Source organism: Cydia fagiglandana, chromosome 14 (assembly GCF_963556715.1).
Source record: "Cydia fagiglandana chromosome 14, ilCydFagi1.1, whole genome shotgun sequence".
Lineage (NCBI taxonomy): Eukaryota > Metazoa > Arthropoda > Insecta > Lepidoptera > Tortricidae > Cydia > Cydia fagiglandana.
Window position 1 is genome coordinate 12,348,008 of NC_085945.1, and position 26,155 is coordinate 12,374,162.

The 26,155-nt window shown below is 37.0% G+C and overlaps 1 protein-coding gene across 1 annotated transcript; it reads right to left on the reverse strand.

Moving 5' to 3' along the window:
* Nucleotides 1-2,757: 2,757 nt before the first annotated feature.
* On the reverse strand, nt 2,758-24,402 carry LOC134670790 (uncharacterized). The gene is made up of 5 exons (XM_063528610.1): nt 24,243-24,402; nt 23,986-24,082; nt 8,255-8,428; nt 6,887-7,128; nt 2,758-2,845 (listed from the first exon to the last, which is right to left on the reverse strand). Exons 2-5 carry the CDS (start codon nt 24,076-24,078, stop codon nt 2,824-2,826), a joined length of 531 nt encoding a protein of 176 aa, XP_063384680.1. The 5' UTR covers nt 24,079-24,082; nt 24,243-24,402; the 3' UTR covers nt 2,758-2,823.
* Between the last annotated feature and the right edge of the window lie 1,753 nt (nt 24,403-26,155).

Consider the following 26,155-nt stretch of genomic DNA (forward strand, 5'->3'; position numbering starts at 1 on the left):
CAATTTGCGAACTTCTATTTTCGCGGTTCGCGCGCCCTCCCCCCGCCTCCTCCAAATCACGTCATCGTGTTTACGCGGATGTCGTCGCCGGTTCGAAAGACCGGCTACACGCTGAGGGTGTTCCAGCTTCGATCGCGCCACTACGTGCACTTCAACTCTTTTGTGGTGCGCGTGCCGCGACCGCTGCAGGGGACCATCGGTCATCGTCGGAAAGGTGTCGTGTTTCGGAGGTTCCGGGGCAAACTGCCGAATCCGACACTAGAGCAGCCGACACAACGGAGCCACGCCGTTTTGTCGTCTAAATAGTGTTTAGTTTTAAGTTTATAAAATACCTACATATGTATGTTAGTCTGTAAGTATTTGTAATATGGGCCTTGTTGCCTGAATTAAATAGGTATCTAAATAAATAGCCCTGAATCTTGTTGCTCACCGATCCGTTCAAAAATATACATAAGTACTGAATATAATTAATAGATATTATAATTATACAATTAATACAGAAATGTAATGGTACTTACTTAATGAAAAGGAATATTGTGTATATTGTTTCGACGAATCAGATACTCTCAATAAAATCTATACATGAGGCCAAAGCTGTTCATAAATATTAAATGACTTTATTATCTCTATACGCCTTACTAACTCTATGTGTCCTATTGTGAAAAAAAAAAACACAACGACAGTCAAGAACGGAATTCTTAATTTGAATTTTTCAGATTTTTGAAATTTCTAGTCCATTGGTTGGAAAGCCCGTTCGAAATTGAAACTTATTTGCAATATAATAAGGTCGTATTTTGTAGATGTCTCTCATACTTATAGTAGGCTATTGAGATAAAATTAAATATCCCACAAAAATAAGCAAGCAGGATTAAACTTTGTGTCAAAGACATAAGTCATAAATTTCAATGCCAAAGTTTTAACTAAGGATGTTTCTCGCTAAATATGAATTGACCAGTGTAAGCATCAGTTAGCTAGCCCTAAGCAACCAAAGGTCAAGCTGCAGTTGAAAAACTAATAAAGATAAAGTTAAGCTGATAATTTTCCCGCCGTCTCCATGCTTCTTTAAGTTGGGTATTGACTGGTCAGCTGCCTGTTAGCTATAGTTTTCGCGAAAATCGCCAGGACAGAGGTAAAAATTTTTGTATGAAAACTTGCAACTTTAAATGCATTTTTTGACGAAACTATTGCAGTCTAAAATGAAGTCAAAATCAGTCCATCGACTCAATTTTTTGCAAGCTTTCTAATGGTACCCCACACGATTCTTACAAATGAAAAAAGTTTCAGCCTTCCCCTCTCAACCCTCTAAATTTCCCCCTTTAATAAGAAATAAGCAGTTTTGACTTATTTATAATATGAGTGGTGGCTTTAATTGCTATAACTGTTCCAAATTTTAGGTATCTATGTCAAACGGTCTCTGAGAAAAACGTATTTACCTAACTGATTTGCAAGACCGAAGTGATCCCATAAGTGTTCCGTAAACAAAGTTTTGTACGGAACACTAAAAATGACTGCACTATACCTACAAAAAGTAGGTACAGTCTCATAAGAAGACTTGGAGTACCTACAGGGAAACTTTGGCGCTTTTGTTCTGCAGTTTGGCAGACAAGTGCGTTTATTACACTGTGTTAATTTTATGGATTACTTTATTTTTTTTATTAAATACTGAATTATTAATTTATATAACAAATATAAAAAGTAATATTATAGAAATTTACAGACTAGGGTCGATAGGTACCCGGGTAATGGTAACATTCCATTTCTAACCGCAGATTCACTACCGGTACTGAACGCGTCGCTGTCATTGTCAATTTCCATAGTAAAATGAACAGTAGTGCATCTGTCGTTGGAAATGGACTGTCACCTTAAATGTGCCTAGCACGCTGCTGGCGTTACCTCTTTGAACAGCCAGCGAAATATGCTGGATATTTAATGCGCCGGACCTGGGGTCGCCTCTTTTTTCTCGGATGATGGATTAAATCAATTAAATAAAAAAAAATTGAACTTTTATTTTATCTCTATATGAGTTTAAAACTCGAATATAATTTGTACTTGTACAAGTACACGGGGACTTACGAGGTTAAATCAAGAGCTACCCACGGGCGAGTCTTTATTGGTTTACTTCACGACATTTTCCTGTTTTTCACGAGTACAAAATAAATTCACGTGTTCTTTTATTTAACAATCAGGACACTTTCCTTGTTTTACCAAAAAAATAAACGCGTAATTTTAAAAAGTGCCAGGGTTTTTCCTTTATTGTAATACTGATGTAGAAAGGTTCTGGTTGTATTTTAAATATTTATACACGGTGGCTAAAAAATAACTACATTCCCGTTGCCAGGAAAGTTTTCGGATTATACTGAGTAACTTTTACTATGGGACCAACACCGCGTTGGCGAAAAAAAAAATACCATCCCAAAGAAAATGGACCAGCCAAAATGTATGAAACAGTAAATTTATTTTCGCGATTTCGGGGTTGGTCCCATAGTAAAAGTTGCTCAGTATAATCCCAAATCCTCCCTGGCAACGGGAATACAGTTATTTTTTAGCCATCCTGTATAATAATATAATATATATACACTGATACCGAATTCTGAAATATTATTTACCTACAAATAGGTGTCTACTAACACGTTTACTCATGATTCTTACTGAGGTTAATTTTGGTCTAAAAATAGACAACGATTTACCTGGTATAAATGTATACTTAGGTATGCAAAATTAAAGAAGAGGGCGAGTCATAAATAAAACCAACGTAAATAACGGAGAAAGTAATTTATTACTGGTATAAAATTAAAAAAATATTCAAAATTCTGTAAAAATAAGCTACATTCGCACGTCCGGTAAACTGTAACAAAAGAAAAGAAATAAAATATTAGCAAACATTTTTACAATAAATATACGTATTCTTACTCCTTAGTGACGTCCAATAATTTAGGCTACCTAGAGTAAGGGCTGATTTAGACGGCGCACGAACTCGCATGCGATTTTAGTTGCATTGCGGACTGTTGGTTACGTCCAATTCAACCAACCGATCAAGACCCGCAATGTAATGAAACTCGCATACGAGTTCTCGCATCGTCTAAATGAGCCCTAAGAGACAACCTGTTACTTTTCTACCTCCTTCTTCTTCCTTGCGTTATCCCGGCATTTCGCCACGGCTCATGAGAGCCTGGGGTCCGCTTGACAACTAATCCCATGATTTGACGTAGGCATTTACTGCTACTACTTAGTAGTAAAACTAGTTTTACTGCTACTAAGTAGTAAAACTAGTAGTTACTTTTCTATCTATTTGCATAAAATTAGAGTTGATATGTAAAGCCTGACACGATTCAAGTGTTCGTTTCAAACAGATTTCATACTCGTATTAACAGTTGCACTGTGTGGGCTATCAAAATCGCTGCAGGCTTTTCTTCGTCTAACTCTAGTCAGGCTTTACATGTAGATAGCGTAGTAAACGCGTTACGGGGAAACAGTGAGCCTAGATTAAACAGGTTTAATCGGGACGAGTGATGCGTTCGACATTGCGAACGTCGAACGTAAATTTCTCTTTGTTCACAAGTATTGAGTACCCGTATTAGCATCGGCCACATTTTCGAAACACATTAGGAATCCGCAGAAAGCCCGGCCGAACCACAGATTATATAATAGTTCTTACTTCACCTTCCCATAAAAACTGAGTTTCGTTCTCATTTCAAAACTACGTGTTGGATTGTAATAAAACTTTGCACATACAATGACATGAGGTATATCTATGCCTGTAATTAGTTTATACAGCTCCAGCTTATAAAACAAACGAAATAGAGCAAAAACAAGTTTTTCATAAAAAATCTCTATATTTTTTAACTATGATATCTGAAGCTACATAACCGTACTACAGGAATAGATATACCTTATCCTATGGTAAGCACGATGTTTCAGAGCAATCCAGCAAGTCGATTTAAAATGAGAGCGTAACTACGTTTGTATGAAGAACCGAGAATCCTAGGGACTCTTAACATTACCTTCCGATTGAATGCTAACGATATACCTTGGCACTCGGTTCTTTCAAGTATAAACATGAAAGAATAACCGAAGTGAGAAATCTCAACCGTGTCACTAAAAAGACACAGCTTAAAAGATTTTACGGGAATATTATCCCCCAGCAACCCGCGCTTCAGAGATAACTCCCCGCTTCTGAATCCAATTTAAAAAGTTCTTTGAGTCAAGGAGGTTGTAAACTTGACTCAGTGTGTTTGCGGAAGGCGAACACGAAGAGGTTATCTCAGTTTTAGGGTTATGTCTACAGAAAGGGCTTCGGGGCGTCGGAGTTGCTAAAATGTCACGAGATTAACGATTCTGGGAGTTCATTATAAGCATGTTTGACGCAATACTGAAATACTGAGGCAGTATTCAAGACGTTTAAAAACAGCTTAAGGTGACAGTCCATTAACAGTAACAGCGACGCGTTCAGTACCAGTAGTGCAGCTGCGGTTACAGTCCGTTTTTTTAGCATTAGAAAGAACTTCGCAGAAGTAAGCTTGTGGTTCCAAATCCGGCACTTTTAGCGGTAATAATTTGAAGTAAATTATATGTATTGACTATGCTACATTACATAATTCAATAATTATTAACAATTAAAGAGCCTGATAAAAACTGCACGCTTGCTTCTGTGGAGTTCTTTCTAATGCTAAAAAAAACGAACTATAGAAATGGAATGTTACCCTTAGGATACAGTCCTTTCATGAGATGGCGAAAATTTGGAATTGTGGTTGATGTAAGGTTCATGAACAAATTATCAAGTGATGGCAAATACAGTTTAAGGTGCGAAATGCATTGATATTTGAAATTTACATTTTAAAAAATGTCATTATTTTCATTCAAGGTTATAAGTACCTACTTTAACTACCTGTGTGATATCATAAAGTTAGTCTCGTAAAAAATCAAATCGAGAATTTTACGTATGCGCCTAACGTCACCTAAAATAACAAACTTAAATAATTCGCTTGCAATATTACCGCAGTGAAAAAAATCGGCCATATCATAGAAGAAAAATCTTGAACAGCGGCCAAATGTTGTGGCTGATTTAGGATATTACCCGACTTTGTAAAATACTCAAATATTAATACCTACCTATTGTATCTTATACCGGGTGTGGCCTGTAATATGAGCAAAAAATTAAACTGTAGGCTGTACTCCTCATACTGACTAACATTTGTTCAGAGACTTTTAAAAATAACTTGTGGTTTGATTTTTAATACACTTTAAAGTTTATTCTAAGACGCAATGTATTGCGAATTTTGTTTTGTTTAAGGCATGACAAATGACAAGCAACGTCAATCACAATGATATGGCGTGGCGATGGCGTCCATTGAAGATAATACGAGTATTTATTTTGTATGAAAAATAGGGAGTCTAAATAATTCATAATTTTTAAAAGTTGTAGAACAAAAGTATCACCGTTTGAGGAGTACAATCTATGTTTTAATTATTTGCTCATGTTACAGGCCACACCACCACACCACACACCACCACACCACCACATATGTGTGGTTCACACAATATTATAAATATTATCTGTGTGGTTCACACCACATAACTTTTATGGTAAAAGACAACGCCAACTCGTTAAAAAGGATTTGCAAGTTATATTATACAAATCTGTTTACCTACTCATATTAATATTACCTACTCCTACATACATCTTTAATTTCCTACACCTTTAACTTTATATTACAGATATTTTCTACCTAATATATAACCATGATACCTACAAATACTTGTAATATTTACAACACTTTTTAATTTGCGAAAAACATAAAAAGTTTCGAAGTTTTTTGCCCTTGGGACGTGGATTTACTCAGTTAAACGAAGCTCAACTTATTATCAGACTGCAACCTTTTTAATTTTTACACCGTGCTTTTACCGGTCTTTTGAAACTATTTACCTTCTTTTCGTAAAGGTGACATTGTGTACCTCTACAATTTATTGGTGTTTATTTTCGAAGTGTTCTAGCAAAGATATTTATGACGAAAAAGGTCAGATTGTAATCATAAGCTTGGCACGTTCTTACCCATTTCAAAGAGTGATCCGTAAACAAGCAGGGTTTTATGTATTTTTATCAAAACCGAGTACAAACTTTATGATATCGGCATTGTTTAATTACGATAGGATCCATAAGATCCCTTCTTCATTTTGTTGAAAAAGGTTGACACATGTCATTAACCTATGTTACACAGGACAGGTCCTCCCCCTACATATACATATACATAGACAAGAAATTCTCGATTCACGGCACTTTTTACTTTGTCGGGGTGGGCTATGAGACTTGCCGCTTCAATGTATTTGTCTTTGTTTAGTGTCCTTAAGCAATTATTGTATTGAAATGATATAATTTGAATTGATCTATACGCAGCGTTCAATAAAACACTATGATACCAACGTGATATTTTTGAAATAGCATATAGGTACATACGTAGTGTATGGATACCCGTCTACTATTAGGCGTCCCGTATACACCTACACATTCCTAATAGGCATTGCCTATACTTGTGCTTGGTGTATAGGCCAATGTGGTGGTCGTGTGTCAACTTTGTTTGACATAATTATTGAAAGACAGGCATGTAATGATTGTCAGATAATCATTAGTCAATTCTAAAACCATTAACTTTTTAGGATTTTCGCGAGGTTATCCTATAGATAGGTTAGGTTAGGTTTGTTTTATGGCAATCCTGAAAAGTTACGCGTTTCTGAGAAAAACCAAATTATGACTAACGAAAATGCGGAGAAACAATACATAATGTATGACTTAAAACTTTATGGGAAACAATAGAGACCCGATTTTTGGGCAATTGACTTTCAGCTGGTATGATGATCAACAGGGAAGCAAATATTCCATTAAAATACTTACTTGGGCGACATGAGATGGAAGGGCATCTTCCTGACCGCTTCCTCAGCCAGGTCAAGCGGGAAGGCGAATTCGACCATGTTCTCATTCAAGCAGTCGTTGTAGGTGGAGGCGAGCTGGCAGCGGTCCGACAGACCCTCGATGGAGTCCAGGCAGATTCGGGAGACGCTGTTCAGTTTGCGCACCACACGGGACTTCTTGCCGTTCACGAGACTGGCCAGGTGAATGAGGAGTTCACGGTTTACCTGGGACAAATGGAATATTTTATAACTTGTAATATTATACGGATCTCATAAAGTCCACGACGAAATGTTCCCTGACTGAGTGTGCTCGGAGTGCCACAAACAGAGAGAGATGGAGGAGTATCGCAACAGCCGCAATAACATAGGAAAGGACAACCCATAACCACGACCACCCTGACAAGAGTGTACGACTAAGGAGGAGGAGAAATATTATACGGGTGATATTCACTGCAAAGATTGCGTAACAGGTAATCTTACTATGCACTTTAAGGGTAACATTCCATTTCTGACCGCAACTGCACTATTAGTACGAACGCGTCGGTGGTATTGTCAATTTCTATAGTAAAATGAATGGTAGTGCTGCTGTCGTTGGAAATATATCACCTTTAGTTAGTTTCATCGAGATCTGACGAATGTTCCTCAAATGTGCTCCCAATGCTCCTTTGCTGGACCCGCTAATTCTCTCGTGCATTACATAGTACGTGCAGTGTACGCATGGCGCATTTTCACCAGATTTCGAAATAAGGAACTCTGTAAAAAGCAGTCAGCGTCCTAAGAATGTCGAGCTGCAGCAAACTTTACACACTGTTCACGTGTACCCGTGCAGCGAGCTCTTTATTTACTTTGTAATGGCGCATGCTGCGAGTTCGACAATAAGTCTAATGATCAAGCGAATAATTAAACACACGCGCACTCCTAGGTCTAATTTTATGTCTGAACTAACCTCATGGGTGACAAAATTTGCTTCGGTATACACGCAGATAAGAACTGAACGAAGCGTATCACAGATGCGGAATTAGTGAATTACATAGGTACATCATCGAATTTAAACTGTCGTGAGACAACTACGGTTTTGGAGAACCTAGGTCTCCATTTATAAGCATTAACAGTGCATGAGCGAGTAGCGTTCACGATGGGCGCGAGTCGGGTACTGCTGCGCGCCGCGTCGCGTGACACGTGAGTTTAATCGTACGTCTTTGATATAAAGCACACATTTAAACGATCATACCAACGCCGCGTACTCCGAATGCTGGCCTACATTGGACTTAACAGAGTTAAGATTTGTGCCTACCTAAGTAATGTTAAACATGCTTAAAATCTATTAAGTCTTTCTCAAAACTTGACAAACCTTGCCATGGTTGATGACATCGCTCTGTTCGAGCATGCACGCAGCGAAGCACTGCCCGGATCGGGTCACGGGCGCAGAGTTGGTGAAGTACGCACGGACATCCTTCGGCGTGGCGCGCACTCGGATCACGCAGGACTGCGCCATGCGGACTAGGGCGTCTAAATGGCCCTGGACCTGTGAAAATACTTCGTTTAAGACAACTACAACAACTATTACTATAATTACAACTTTATACAACTTCAATCTGAATTTCTAACAACAAGGGTGACAAATAGACAACAGACTACATAAATTAGGCAGTCAAATACTAGGACATTTTAATGGATACGGGGAAATATCCTCGTTTTTATTAAAATGTCCGATTCCTGTCATCTCAGTTACGAGAGGCCTTGTCCTTGGCATATTTTTAAATATTTCGATTTAATTTAAAATCAATAAAAAGCACAATTTTTGCAGGTAATTCTTTTCTCAACCACAGTTCATGGTATCTTAGAATCAAAATGGATTTTAACCTTTACTTATGTTTACAACATCAACAACATGCATCTTTACAGTAGAAATAAGCAGGGAGGTAGTAAGTATTTAAGTGAGGTTGGAAGTGGCCAGTGCGATTACGCAAATTTTTATTTTCCTGCTTGCCCTTCTCTGCTCAGCGTCCCGCTAAGTAGGTACCTACGGTTTTTTCACGCGAAAGTCACGAAAAGTACTTGGAATTATTTCTGATAATGTAAACAAAACAGCGGTGGCCTTAGAGCAGGTGTACAGGTGCTTAGCTTGCGACTTTCAAATTAAAATCTTGGGATAAATAGCCTTGTTAACCTCGAACTTTATTTAGGATACAAGCGTTTATTTTTCATGTTTTAGGCGTTCCAAACATTCATAGGGCACGGTAACAGAACTAAATAAACATGTACGTGTTTGTCCGAAGGTCTAAAGCGTGTAACCTTAATAATACGGAATGTTTGCAGGTATCCAGGATCTATCCAAGGATGGCTAGTCAAAAAACTAGGCGTTACTTAGTAGGCCGGAGACTAGGAAACCAATTCTGATTTTATCTTGTTTGAATTACATTAAATGTATCAGACTAGTTCTATTTTTCTTTCTCATTCTCGTTTCTCTTCAACGATAACTGTTCGTTTATGTTATGAGTAAGAGAAGCCTCAGAAAGTGCGCACTATCTTATGCAAAGCTCTTTCAAGAAAAGTCTCACTGGGAAAAGATAATCTATCCTACGAGGCATAAACCAAAGAATAACCTAAAGATTTAGAGTCACAAGACATTTTAAGCTTTACCATTTTTCTCATGATATTGTTCTCGAATAAATATTTAGTTTCAGTAAAATACGTCCTTTGATTATTTTCATCATCATCATCATCTCAGCCATAAGACGTCCACTGCTGAACATAGGCCTCCCCCTTGGACCTCCATTCGTACCGGTTGGAAGCGACCCGCATCCAGCGTCTTCCGGCGGCCTTAACAAGGTCGCCGTCTATCTATACATCTATGATTATTTTACGTTGCAAGAAAATAATTTAGATAAGTAGGTAATCTGAATGTAATTTATTTGGCATTAAAGTTCTTTAAAATTGGTCAGACAGTAAGACAGCCTTGAACTATGTGCAGCTACATTTTAGGTCAATGGCGATCTGACCTACAAAAACAGAGATCATTGGCCCTTATCAAGATTTTTATCTTCCTTCGTTAAAAAGCTGCTTGCAAATACTAAATGGAATAAGCGAGATTTGGAACCCATCATCATCATCATCATCATCTCAGCCATAAAACGTCCACTGCTGAACATAGGCCTCCCCCTTGAACCTCCATTCGTACCGGTTGGAAGCAAACCGCATCCAGCGTCTTCCGGCGGCCTTAACAAGGTCGTCCGTCCATCTTGTGGGTGGACGTCCTACGCTGCGCTTGCTAGTCCGTGGTCTTCACTCGAGCACTTTTCGACCCCATCGGCCAACCCATTGGAACCCATATAACCCTTAATTTAGGTACAATGCCTTAAGGGCCTATTTTAAATTTAAGCTAGTTATTAATTTCAGAAGCAGTGGTGGCCGAGTGGATATGACGTCTGACTTTCAATCCGAAGGTCGTGGGTTCAAATCCTGGCTCGTACCAATGAGTTTTTCGGAACTTATGTACGAAATATCATTTGATATTTACCACTAGCTTTTCGGTGAAGGAAAACATCGTGAGGAAACCTGCATACATCTGCGAAGAAATTCAAAGGTGTATGTGAAGTCCCCAATCCGCATTGGGCTAGCGTGGGGACTATAGCCCAAGCCCTCTCGCGCAGGAGAGGAGGCCTGTGCTCAGTAGTGGGACGTATATAGGCTGAAATGATGATGATGATGATTAATTTCTATTAGTAATACCTACCACTGTATATATCTTGTTTGTAAATAAACCATTTAACCCTTAATTTTGAATGTCGCAAGCTAACTTTAAGTCAACAGTATTTTATTCGCTAGCAGAAACTGACGAGTTGTATTGCAATCGTGTTATAAAGCCCTAAGTTAAGTTAAGTTAAGTTGTATAGGAAATATGATACTCTGCACTACTGATACTTCGCGAAGTAACGTGTTAAAGCTCGGAAACGAGATAGTTTCGAAAATCGCAGTACACAATGTACATACGGTAATAAAATTCACTTAGAAACCTACCTTCGCAATGCCAGACCTTTTACTACATTACTAGTAGTACTTAGGTACCGTAAAATGGGGTGAGTTGGGTGAAATTTGACTTTCAAACCTCGATAAAATTTAATTTTTACATATGAAAACTGAATGGTTCGGACGTTTGTATTTCAGTTTGTATTTTATTTTGGGTAGTTCCATTTCATAACTTTGACGATGAAGAGGAAAACCCACCTCACCCCGTAGTGCCTCGTATTTGGGGTGAGAGGGTTTTTCATACAAAGGTGATTTTGGAAGATTGTTGGATCGAATTTTTTTATTATGCGTATTACTATAGCCCCATTTTAAATTGGAATACATTATTTTTGTAGCAGTAGCCTTAAAATCCCTTCTCACCCCCCTCTCAAACCTTCTCTCCCCATTCATAACCCAACTCTCCCCGCGAAACCTACTCACCCCGTTTTACTTACTTAGGTACTTAGTACTTAGGTACCTACTCGTTGCTATTAGGCTAGACTATAAAGTGCTTCTAGTTTAGAAGCTATTACTCAAGCCAGACGACTCAGTTCGTGGAAATGTAAAGTAAAATCTAGAACTAGATACAATAATATGCGTAATATGTATTATGTACGATGTTAATTTAAAGTTTTATAACCAGGTTCTACATTTTCTAATATGTTAATAACATATTATTGTAGTAAGTATTTTCAAAATGCTGTCAGTTTAGGTAATCTAAGTTTGGAGTGTATGATTTAAACGCCAGGCCACACTGGATACGCATGCAATACATCTCCGTCTCTGCATAGTACAGTAACTAAGTGTTCGTTAAGTACCCACGTTGCCAAATAGGTACTACTAGTATAGAAAAGATCATATCATAGATATTCAATTTATTGACTTCGCTCCGCGCCGCCGTCGTGACCACACGCATACTTCGTGCCATGCCACGAAGCCGTGTGTGTCACGCATAACATCTTGGCAAGACACAGACCCCTACAACTGCGAGCACCATCGACGCAGCGGACTCACCTCCCAACCCGATGGCTCCTCCTACAACTACAAGCACCATCTAGACTACTGGCAACTCTGGCCAGATAAACAACAAAAGAGAGAGCTCGTCGTGTTTTAAAATAAACTACGACAATTTAACTTACGTATACTCGTGCAATGTAAACATAAGTGCCGAATAGAGTGCTGCGGCTAAAAGTGCACTACTTTTGGACACTTAACAACACTACAGGACTAAAAAGAAGTACGGTAAGATACATTATTCTAACCGTTTGACTTTTAAAAACATTCAAAAACACAAAGAACTGGTTAAAAATAACGGGACCTTGCATGCTCAATAACATATGATTGGATGAACTGTGACATTGACAGCTTTGACATTGCTATACTGCTACCAACATCATAAGCTTGTGTTGCCATACAAAAGGTGCGTTCAGATACTTCAGATAACGAAAACTCGCTAGAACCACAGATAAACTAATGAGCAGCACATGCGTATATATTGTAAGAAATAATTACGCAAACTAATTTTTTAATATTTAAAGCCTTGACTAACTGAATATTATATCGATAAAAATGGCAACAAAGAATATGGACAAAAAGAAGGAATCTCTCAGAAAAACGCTGCTGAGGCCCAGGAAAAACGCTGAATTAGCACAGGTTATGAGCAGTGACGAAGAGGGTTCACATGACCACCAATTATGCTTAAATAAAATAAGCGAAAGTGATAAAGTAATACGTACGTTAAAACAAGAATTACAACAGTACTCTGATGTGCATAATGAAAATAAGTTATTAAAACAGCTACTAGCAGATAAAGAACGACAATACAACAGCCTTGAATCAAAATTAATACCAAACGACCCAATAAATAGCTCTTGCCCAGGTGTGGGGTCACTCGAGACTGATGAAATGCAAATATTAACCCCACTAAAGCAAAAAATTGCAAAGAAAGAAAAAGAGAATCTCTCTCTGGCCATGAGAATAGAAGAACTAGAAAATGAAAATACGACCTTATGTAATATGATTAAAATTAACGAGCCTTCCTCGATGACACCATACAATTTAGATAAAATTAAAGATCTTGAAGAAAAAACTAACGAATTTAGACAAAAAATCAAAGTTCTGACTAAAAAACTACGGAACGTTATAAAAAAATATACGGCCTTAAATAAACAATATAAGGAACTAAAAAGTAAGGATATATCGTTAAGCACTATCAGGCATTCCGTAGAATGCCTTAAAAAGAATACAGACGCGTTAAAAGAGCTTATAGAACAGGCCCCCAGTACAATCTATACGACCCCTAGAGTTGCTACACAGCATCCGAACACGTCAACCCATGAAGATCTACGCGACAAGTCTGCAAGTAACGTGGAACATAAGACTAAAGAACAGCCAAGGCCAAAACCAAATCTTCTCCTTCTATCAGACCTCCATGGAACTGAAGTGACCTCAATGCTGTCTCGTATACGCCGGGGGGACTACGATTTCACTGCGGACATTATCAACAACGGTACAACTGACCGCGTCCTCCTGAATGTTATGGAAAAGACGGAACACTTCAGTAACAAAGATTGCGTAGTCATAATGTGCGGTGGAAGTGACTACAACGTTTACACTCCAGCAGAAACGGTTTTATTGGTAGAGGAAGCAGTTAAGAGGCTCCCCCATTGTAATATTGTTGTATGCACTATACCAGTGAGCATCAGTTATAACAGCAAAGGGTTTAATTTATTTCCAAATAAGGTTAATGCTGGGTTTACCCAAACTTTGACGAAGTACAACAACGTTACAATTAAAAATATAGATGAGAACCTTAATGTGGAGGATTATGCAAAGAACGGCTATAACTTACGAATTAAGGGTAAATTTAAAATTGCATCTGCCATAAATGTATGTTTAAAAGAAATTAACGAAAAATTTTACAATAGTGACAATTTTTTATAAACAAAGATATTATGGATAGTAAATTTGAGGCTGAAAATCTTGGCATTATGCATTTAAACATAAATAGACTCAGAAATAAATTGCTTAGCATGGAAGCTTTTATAGAATGCGAAATAAAATTGAAACCAAAAGTGATTATGCTTACGGAAACATGGCTTGAACCATCCGAACACGCAAACATCAACATGCCAGGTTATTCAGTTTCAAGTCATACTTCTAGAACTATAACTAAAGGTGGAGGAACAATAGTATTTATAAAAAATGACTGTTCAAATAATTATAAAGAGATTGATGTTTCTGAATACTACATAGAAAAAGTATTTGAAGTATGTGCAATTTGTTTAGAGCTGAACGGCACAGGTTTTTATTGTGTTGTAATCTATCGATCCCCAAATTCTAATTTCAATCTTTTTCTCAACCAGTTAAATAACATGTTAAGCAAACTTAAGTTTCCTAACATCATAATCGGCGGAGACTTTAATATCAATCTTGCATCTAAAACCGATAATAATACTAAAATGTTTCTACAGACCCTCTTAGAACATAATATTAAACCTACAATATCTGATTATACCCGAGTAACTGCAAGTACATCAACTGTAATAGACAATATAATGACAGACTTTAGTGAGTACGCAACAGCTTATGTTATACCATGTAGCTTCTCTGATCATGATGCCCAAATGCTAGAGTTGCCTGCGTCACTCAATCGAAAAGCTGAACCATGTAAATTTACACAAAAACGCATATTTTCTAAAAATGCCACAAGTAAATTTCAGCATGATCTCGAACTTATCGACTGGCACACAGCTTTTGCTAATAAAGATTGTAATAATAAAATAAACCAATTTTATGACATACTATTGCCACTGATCGAAAAATATTTTCCTTTAAAAAAGGTACAATCGCGAAAAAAACCTAATAAGTGGATAACCAAAGGCATAAGAAAATCTAGTCAAACAAAACGTAAGCTGCATAGTATAGCGCGCCACACTGCTGATGAATCCTTCCTGAAGTACTATAAACAATATAAAAATACATTCAAAACCGTCCTTACCCATGCCAAGAAAATGAACATGCATCGTACAATCAGTAACGCAAAAAATAAGGCCAAAACTGTATGGAATCTAGTTAAGGAAACTACAGGCAAATGTGTAAAGACTCAACCTAAAATAACTCTAAGACTAGATAACGGCATTACTAGCGATAAAAAAGCAATAGCAAATGCGTTTAACAATTACTTTTTAAATGTAGGGATGTCATCGTGCAAAACAAAAAATAAGGAACATATAAAAGCTATGCACAAGCTAAAAGTAACTAACAGTAGTTCAATATTTTTGAGCCCGATAACAGAGTCGGAAATCATCCGAACAGTAAAAAATCTTAAAAATAGTAACTCTACTGGACCAGATAATTTAAATACTAGATTCTTAAAAGATAATATTCACTTATTGTGTTCCCCATTGTCCATAATATTTAATAGTTGTATAGAAAAAGGTATTTTTCCTGACCTGTTAAAAAAAGCTAAAGTAATAACCGTACACAAAAAAGGAAGTCGCTCTGAACTAAATAATTATAGACCAATATCCCTGTTATGTGTCGTCTCAAAAATACTAGAGAAATGCTTAGCTGAGAGATTAGAAAAACACTTGACAAAACACAACATGTTAACTACACAGCAATATGGCTTTAGGAAAGGAAAAAATACTTCAAATGCTGTAATCAATTTAGTAACGGAAGTAATGTTTAATCTAAATAAAGGTTATAAGTGTGGCGGAGTATTCTGTGATCTGACAAAAGCATTCGACTGTGTCGATCACAGGATACTTCTCGACAAACTAGAATATTACGGAGTTCGAGGCTCTGCTCTGAATCTCTTTGAGTCATATTTAACTAACCGCACTCAATATGTAGAAATATCGTATGTAGATTCTGATAGCGTAGCTCGTTCTGAAGAAGCTGTAGTAAAATACGGGGTCCCTCAGGGCTCTGTACTAGGTCCATTATTATTTCTAATTTTCATAAACGATTTACCCCAATCTCTTACCTATGGAACACCTTATCTATACGCTGATGATACCAGTGTCATTTTGAATGCGACCACTACCCATGAGTTCAAAGTAATGATCAAAAAATGCTGGGAAGAAATCGAAAATTGGTTTACTGTCAATGGCCTTAGAATCAATCATGAGAAAAGTTATTACACTATATTTCGACGTAGCCCTAAAAGTACCGACTTCGACTGTGATGTACAGAGCTCGGATAGGGTGAGCTATTTGCCTTATAATTTGACATGTCTTGTGTCATATATAAGGCAAATAGCTCACCCTATCCGAGCTCTGGTGATGTACCAATACAGAAGGCCGAATGTATTAAATTTTTAGGGGTAGAACTCGATCCTTATCTGAGATGGAACAACCAGATAGATTCCATATGCAAAAGGCTGGCTAGTGCATGTTACTCCTTAAAATCACTTTCGAAAGTAGCCGATGTAACTATACTTAAATCTGTATACTTTTCCTACTTTGAGAGTATTATCAGATATTGTATAGAAGTATGGGGTAACGGAACGAACATAAACTCTATACTACTCTTGCAAAAAAAGGCACTACGAATTATTGTGGGATCTAAACACATACCAGTCACTCATCGCAATATGTTTATAGACCACAAAATATTTACAATTACGGCATTGTATTTATATCGAATATGCGTTTATATGTATGTCAATCAAAATAATTATAGAAAGGCTGAAGAAACCCATCATTTTAATCTCAGAAACAAATCAAAAATTGTTCAAATTAAATCTAACTTTATCCATTTTAATAACAGCCTTAACAATATCGGAATTAAAATTTTTAATAAATTAAGTACCGACATAAAACAATGTAGTGACCTAAGAATGTAATGTATGCAACGAAACGTAACTACAGACTGAATGACTCAATACATGTGAAAGTAACAGTGACAGCGAGCGGCATTTGTTAGGTACAGACGGAGTTTTTACAAGAATGAACTGGGTAACTTGGTGGTTAGCGTTAGAGGACTCCCTGATTGATTCGGCTTGATAGAACACATTAATTTGTAAAGATATTCTAAAACTATTTTTAAATAAAACTCAGTGCCAGCAGAAGGTGGTTTTATTTCTAAACGTTACATGGCGCAGTCGGTAGAAAGGTATCCATGAAATACCCTCTGCTAGATTACAAAGACTTAAATTGAAGTTATTAAAATATGATATAGATTTTAAATATTTAAAAGGCCGCTTGATGCATATTGCAGATTTGTTGTCACGTAGTTATTTAAATGAAGTAGATGAGGATCAATCATATATGTTTGAAGTTATACATTGTATTGGATTAGGAAATTATTTACAATGTACAGATGAACAGAAACAAGAATTAATTGAAGAAACTTCAAAAGATGAGACTTTGTCAACATTGTTATTGTATACACAGGAAGGTTGGCCAGAGACTATTAACATAATACCGGATAATGTTAAACATTATTTTAAATTGAGACATGAAGTTACTATAGATCAGAAATTACTTTTTATGAATGATAGATTGATTGTTCCAAAGTCATTAAGATTAACAATTTTAAAAAAATTACATGAAGGTCATTTAGGGATAACAAAGATGAAACAAACTGTTAGAGGTTTATACTATTGGCCACAAATGGATGCTCATATTGAATCATTTGTTAAACAATGTTTCATTTGTCAAACGTATCAAAATAATAATATAAAAGAGCCATTATTGTGTCATGATGTACCTTCTTTACCATTTGTAAAAATTGGAATTGATATAATGGATTTTAAGAGGAAAAGTTACTTAGTTATTTATGATTACATGTCTAAATGGTTAGATATTAAACCCATTTCGAATAAGTCCTCTCAGTGTATAATTAATGCTTTAACAGATGTGTTTAGTTGTTTTGGTATACCATTGGAAGTAGTAGCAGATCACGTTCCATTTGATTCCTTTCAATGCAAGCAGTTTGCAAGTGAATGGGGTTTTAAATTCATTTACTCAAGCCCAAGATATCCGCAGTCCAACGGTATGGCAGAACGTGGCGTGCAAATTGCTAAAAAAATGTTAACAAAATGTAATGATGATAAAACAGACTATAGAATTGCATTGTTAAAATATAGGTCATCTCCTGTATGTGGCACACATTTTACACCCTCTCAATTAATGATGAATAGGAATTTAAAAACGAAACTACCTTGTATTTTTGAATATTTGAAACCTAGGTTGAATCATAATACTAATATGGAATTTGTTAAGGTTAGGAATAGAAACATAAATAATTATAATAAAAATACTAAAGAGAAGCCTCATTTTCAAATAGGTCAAAATGTATGGTTTAAAATAGACCCAAGTTCTAAGAAATGGTTGTTGGGTAAGATTGTTAGCAATAATAATTTTAGGTCTTATAATATTGAAGATAGTAATGGTTGTAGATTATACTAGAACTTCATTTCATGTTCGACCTCAATAATTCGGTGTTACTTTATGGTTTAAGAATGTGTAGTGCGGGAGCACTGTAATTTAGTTGTTGTAACTTAAGTTAACCCCTCAACTGTGGGAGCGCCTTTCAGGCGGTCATAAAATTGGCGGTTTATCTGTGGCTCAACCTGCCAGGTTCGCATAATTCGCGCCTAGACTTAAGGTAAAATATCAGTGAAACATATGTTTAACTCGCTCTGACATATTTAATCGTGGAGTAAATGAAGCAAGACAGCTAGCAAGCGAACATTTGAATGTTCAACGGTTGAAAAAGTCGTTAACTTTCGTCAGTCAAAAACAGCCACTGTGACGAGTAGGATGTTACGTGTTTTTATAGTAAAATTGTGGATTTTTATGGTGAAACCGTTAAAAAGCTGAGGAAATGTCAGTAAACTTTTGTTAATATTATGTTTGGGTGTGTTTTTAGAATAATATAAGTGCTAAAGGTGTGAAGAAATGACGTGCCAAGTCATAGCCGAAATTTTCTTACTTGGTTTCTTATTATTTGTATAAGTTTTACTATGTCTCAAAACAATCATAATATGTGGTAGTTCATATAGATTATATTAAATACAATGAAATTAGTTTAAAATCTGTTTAAAGTGAATAATAGCTATCAAACTAAATAACGGTCGGCACATAACCTCTCGGGCTGTCGCAACAGACTGGACGAGCACCTGCCAGGCTGTCGCCACAGACGGCGCTGTCATGTTACTAACGCACGTTTGCATAGCATGGACATTCCACTTACTAACAAATTCTACGATACTTCTCTTTCCACATAGGCTATAATAACACAGCTCAGCGCAACTGTAATGAGTGAGAGCAAGGGCTGGACATTTAATTTGTAAGATTATAGTTTGGTCCATGAAGTCTTTCTTTATACTGAGATTGAAGAGTATAAAAAATTTAATATAAATTAATTATGCAAGGCTTTTAATATGGGTACTAGGCGACAGTGATGATGATGATGATGATGATGATGATAATAATAATGATGGTGGTGGGGTTTGCTACTAAGATTTTAGGTGTTACTCTTCACACATTCTGAAATATCCCTTTATTGCTCTTACGGTATGTCCATATTAATCAAACCATATATATGTGATTTGGTCTATATTTGTCTTGTTTTCAGATCAAGTTTTTAGATGTTTTTTGTTTAATAAGAACAAGTGCGATTATTTATTATTAAATATTGTTTCATTAATACCCTGAGAAACGGAATTTCTTTGGATTAAGGCTGCTGGTTGCTGTGATTTTTCAACATTTTGTGGGCTATCAATGGTGCATGAATAAATAAAAGCATTTTTTAAACATTTCTTACCATATAACTACTGCACCTACATTACTATTACTTTGGCCACAGATAGTTTACAACTTAAATTTCTTATTTATGTATAAAATTATTACATAGGGTGTGGTAGGACTCCACAATGCATGTAATTAGAAACTTATTTACGTGCGCCATTTTAGGGCAGACATAATTTCAATAAAGTTTTCAAATGGTATATATCATGTATTTAATTGATAAGCCTGACATTTTATGTTTTTTTGATGTGTATGATTACATTATGTACATAATTAGAGTAACAGATACGCCTAAAAACTGATTATTTTTTTATTACAATAGAAAATGAAAGATACTTTTCGGTACCTATAATTTGAATTCGACTGTACAGTTATTTTATGTTAGTTTAATGGTCGTAATTTTAAGTAGCAGTTAGATAATTAAATAAAGGGCAGAAAAAATAAAAACTATAGACTGTATCATTGTAAAAAACGGAATAAATCGCAATTTTCCACTTGCATAACCCTGTCTGTGGAGCAGACCCCTTAGGCTGCCACAGATGAGGGGGAGCGGCCATATTCATCTCCCACAGCTGAGGGGTTAAGGATGTTTTAAGTTTGTTAGATTGTTTGGTTAGTCTTTAAAAAAAAAGTATTTTTTTTTTATTTTTTTATAAAAGGGGGATGATGTAATGTATGCAACGAAACGTAACTACAGACTGAATGACTCAATACATGTGAAAGTAACAGTGACAGCGAGCGGCATTTGTTAGGTACAGACGGAGTTTTTACAAGAATGAACTGGGTAACTTGGTGGTTAGCGTTAGAGGACTCCCTGATTGATTCGGCTTGATAGAACACATTAATTTGTAAAGATATTCTAAAACTATTTTTAAATAAAACTCAGTGCCAGCAGAAGGTGGTTTTATTTCTAAACGTTACAAAGAACATTTGACATAAAGGTAAGAGATTATTTCATAAATAGACCATTCTACACAATTGACGAATATTTTGCCAACGCACTTGATTAAAATTATTTTAGGAACTGTATTTGTAACTTCGTACACTTTTTTATTTATTTTTACATCATAACTTGACATTTATACAACATCCGACATTATTTTATACCTTCATTTATATTTTTAGCTAGATTTAAGATATTATGACTGTAATGGGGGTTCTTTTTATGAGTGGGGGTTTTGTTAAATTAATTATTAAGTAATTGTAGTTGTAATTATTATATAGTTTGGACTGTAATTTGTAAGCTTTATGTGTGTATGTGTAGTTTTAAATTTATTTTATATCGATTTTAATTTTAATGTATTTTCAATGTTTTTCTAATTTTGTGCCAATTAAATTATAAACATAATTGAAATTGTAATGGATAATAATTAATGTAAATATTGTAAATAATTGTATATACCTACCTTGTACCTATAAAACTGTATTTGCATGTACATGTACTTAACGCAAATAAATAAATACAAAATACAAATACAAATACAAATCGACGCAGCGGACTCACCTCCCGACCCGATGGCGCCTACAACTACAGACACCATCGCCGTGGCGGGCCACACCACCCGCACGGCCATGAACTCTACTACTCTACAGCTACAGACACCATCGCCGTTGCGGACCAGATGCGCCGCTTCGCCCATGACCTCTACACCTCTAGCACCTCAGCCGTAGCGGGCCACACCACCCGCACGACTACAACTACAGACACCATCGCCGTAGCGGACCTAACCGCCCGCACGACCTTGAACGACCACCACAGCTCCATCTCCTGCAGCACCAGCGCGTCTGCTAGCAACATGGACGCACAGAAACCCACCTTACAACAGAAGCACTGTCATCCATAAAATGATGACGTTTGACTTCCCCACGAGGTGGGGAGCGACCCGAAACAGCCGTCACAGCCGGAAGGCGGGCACGGCCACGCATACCTCCTTCGAGGTATCGCATGATATACAGTAGTATAGAAAATGAACTCTTATATGTTAGGGCACAGAGGGGCTACCGCGAAAACAGAAATTCGCATATTGCGGGGATCTTTCTCTTTTAGTCCAATGAAGGGGTTATTACAGTGACAGAGAAAGATGCCCGCAATTTGCGAACTTCGATTTTCGCGGTTATAGCCCTGATCGGTTGAGGTGCGTGCTGCATTGGAGGCGTGCCCCATACGCAAGCGATGTGTATCTGTCGCAGTAAGATAGATAAAGCCGTTATATAGTTATAACTCTAGGGATATAATTATATGACGTAACATAGTTATATGAAAGCGATTCATTACTATCTTACTAGGTATATAACTATAATACGGTTTTAGTTTAGTGATATAGTTATATTACTGGATTAAGTTTAGTGATATAGTTATATTACTGGATTGAGTTTAGTGAAATAATTGTAGGTAGGAGTGCAGCGGTGCGGCGGAGGTATAGTTATATCCCTAGGGATATAGTTATATGCCGTATAATACTTTTTAGCAATATTACGTAAAAGGGTCGACGTAACAGGTCGATTCACGAAAGCTGGCGCGAGATTTCTACTGAGTGACAGCTATTTTCATTGAAATTCTGTCAAAACTCGCGCCAGCTTTCGTGAATCGATCGTAATGCCTCATAAACCCTTAAAAATAGCAGCATGAAAATATATATAATAGTTATCTTACTAGGAATATGATTATAATACGGCATATAACTATATCCCTAGGGATATAACTAAACCTCCGCCGCACTGCCGCACTCCTAATACCTACAATTACTATCTTACTCGGAATATGATTATAATTAGGGATGTACCGACTAGTCGCCGACTAGTCGGGAAAGCCGACTATCCGGCCACATTTGTAGTCGGCGATTAGTCGGCGACTAGTCGGCAAAAATGGCCGATTAGTCGGCACTTTATTAGTGAAAGAAAAACAGAAAAAAGAAACCAACAGTCAATATTTACCATATGTTTTATGTCTATGTTACCAAAATACCTATTCAGGGTGTGAAAACTTTTGTTCATATAATTGACCGTTTGATCGTTATCGTATGGTGGTGGGCTGGTGTTTTCCTCTACAGGTCGATCTCAACTGATTCTCCTGTAATTTCATGGCCAAGTTCTATACTTAAAGGATTTTATTATAATTCAGTTTATGTTTTGTTTTTAATGGTGGAGCCATGGGGAACTATTAATGTTATTGCAAAATTTATAGACTTGTAAACAGGGCACGTTGCTCGTAAAGATGCTGACCACAGGGGATAGGTTCTTAACTGGCGACTACGTACGAGAAATAGAGGTACAAGTTGTACCTAGTGACGGTCTGCTCAGGATCGCAAAATAAAAGAAAGACAGAAATTGAACGAAGATTCTTGTGATAGGTCTTTGAACCTGTAGAGAACACCTTTTAGCCAAGCTAATATATGAATATTATTATTATTAATTATTATTTGTTAGCCTGTTGTGTCCCACTGCTGGGCAAAGGCCTCCCTCTCTTTCTTCCACGCGTCTCGTTCTATGGCAATATTAGGCCAATCTTTCCGAAAGACGTCGAGATCGTGCCGCCACCTCCTTCTAGGTCTGCCGTGACGCCGCACTATGTTTGGTGTCCACTCGGTAGTTTTCTTGGCCCACAAGTCGTTTGGCATACGGCAGATGTGTCCGGCCCAGTCCCATTTAAGCTTGGCGGCTGTCAGGGCTACGTCGGCTACTTTGGTTTTGGAGCGCAAGATGGAATTTCTGATTCTGTCAGTCAATTTGACACCAAGAATACTGCGCTCCATCGCTCTCTGGCAAACCTTGAGGGAAAGCTTTTGAACATTCGTCAAAGACCAAGAATATATGAATAGCGCAACCAAAAAAGCAAAACTATTGTTTTTCACCTGAACTTATACGAAACTAATGATCTGGCCGACTAGCCGACTAGTCGGCCGACTAATCGGCCATTCGAGCGCCGATTAGTCGGTTAGTCGGCTAGTCGACCAAATCAATAGTCGGTACATCACTAATTATAATACGTAGTTACGTACTATACGGCATATAACTATATCCCTAGGGATATAACTATACCTCCGCCGCACCGCTGCACTCCTACTTACAATTATTTCACTAAACTTAATCCAGTAATATAACTATATCACTAAACTAAAGCCGTATTATAGTTATATACCTAGTAAGATAGTAATGAATCGCTTTCCTATAACTATGTTACGTCATATAATTATATCCCTAGGGTTATAACTATATAACGGCTATATCTATCTTACTGCGACATATCGATATTTACGACTTTCACTATTGGAGTCGCAGATTAGATCTGTGAAGTGACTAATTTGTTGATTACCTTAGGATCCGAGAAGTCTACCAAGGCCCCTCCACGTGGACTCGCGAACGCAAATCCCGGCAACAGGGCGACGAGGATCCCGATGAACTGCATCGTTCTGTATGAAAGTTAAAATATTAATTACGTTTTCATTGCCTTTTTTAATAAGGGATTTTTGCACTGTTTGAATAATATTATAATTATATACAGCACGTACTAATTATAAACAGAGCTGAAACTACACTGAATAAGGCAACATCTAAAATTAACCCAAGTACCTTTCAAGATGAACAGCTTCAGAGAAAAAAATGACACGGAGAAATCTTAAGAGAAAATTTACAATTTCCTGCAGGCGACGGTAACGAAATAAATGTCGCAAATGAAGTTAGCTGAACGCCCGTCGACACTAGGACTTAAATGCTCTGCCAACGAGCCGTTGAGACTCTAAGGGACGGGACACACGGGACGGGGCGGCGGCGCCGCCACCACCATCACCGAAAACTTTGAACCTGTGAAATCAATGTTAACTAAATAATGTATTTATTAATATAAACTACTAAAAGACATCAACAGGAATATAACACTAAAACTAACTACAATTAAAACAACTAAAACTAAAAATTAAAAATACCAATCAAAATTTGGTGCCTTCTGTAAGAATCTATTTTGATAGACACAGAAACTCCAGAGCCCATAGAAAATGAGATCTGAATTTCAGAAGAGTTTTATGATGGCCTTATTTATGACAATATGAATAATTGAGTCGATATTTGCGCATTGCCGCCCACCATGAAGTGGTGAAGAAATGGTGTGTTTTTCATCAAAATCAAAAATGTATGTCTGTCTTTTATTAAGTACTTATTTAAAAATTGTTGTGGTGGTTGTCTACCTCTAGTTTAATTTTATTGAGGCGTGTCATGTGTATATTCTATTATTATTAATTTTTATTTCGGTAGTAGTTGAAAAAGTGTTACCTACATGTAGGATTGACATTAAACAGAATTTATTTCATCAAACTTACGACAGCTTAAAATCGAAGAATGATTTTCCTTATAGTGAAGAAACTGTTTCGAGCGAAGCTGCGATGTCCGGCGAGAAATCGTTCCGTGTGTTCTGCGCCTAAAGAAAGAACAATGAGGATTGTCCTAATTCTGTTGCCTTTATTGTGCACCAGATGCGCGAATTACATTTCAGCTGATTTTCACGTAACTCCGCGTATTGAGGATCCTTTTTGTGTTTTTAATTGACCATTCCAGTAAGGTTGTAAGTATTGCGCATTTGTTTTTTGTAGACCCTTTACAATGTTGGTAGTGTTAGCAACTTACTTATATGTATTTTGAAATGAGTATTTGGCCTGTGTTTAACCCAAACGAAGTTGACTGTCGATCTTGTCAATAATACAGTACACCATTGCATGAAGTCTGAATACGACCGGTCGATGTGGAGATTCTTGGGAACAATTTATTGTTGTGTGCTTGTGGACGTCATTCGGCTGGTAATATTATTCATCAAGATGTAACTTAGGGGTGATTTCAGAGCGCGCGAACTTTAGGTACCTACATTGCGGACTGTAGGTTACGTCCAATTCAACCGACCGGTTGAACCCGAAAGGTAATGAGACTCGCATGCGAGTTCTCGCATCGTCTAAATGAGCCCTTAAGACATTTCGTATTCAACGTTATGTTAAATTGCGTACCGGACATCCACAAAGAAATCAACTTAAGTTACAATCCTCGCAAAAGAAAAAAAACCGGGCAAGTGCGAGTCGGACTCGCGCACGAAGGGTTCCGTACCATAATGCAAAAAAAAAAACAAAAAAAAAAGCAAAAAAAACGGTCACCCATCCAAGTACTGACCCCTCCCGACGTTGCTTAACTTTGGTCAAAAATCACGTTTGTTGTATGGGAGCCCCATTTAAATCTTTATTTTATTCTGTTTTTAGTATTTGTAGTTATAGCGGCAACAGAAATACATCATCTGTGAAAATTTCAACTGTCTAGCTATCACGGTTCGTGAGATACAGCCTGGTGACAGACGGACGGACGGACGGACAGCGAAGTCTTAGTAATAGGGTCCCGTTTTACCCTTTGGGTACGGAACCCTAACAAAATACGCCGTTGTTGTATACCTAACAATACCAGAGCTCGTTGGTACCAAAAAGAACAAAAGAATTACGGAGGTTTATATCTTT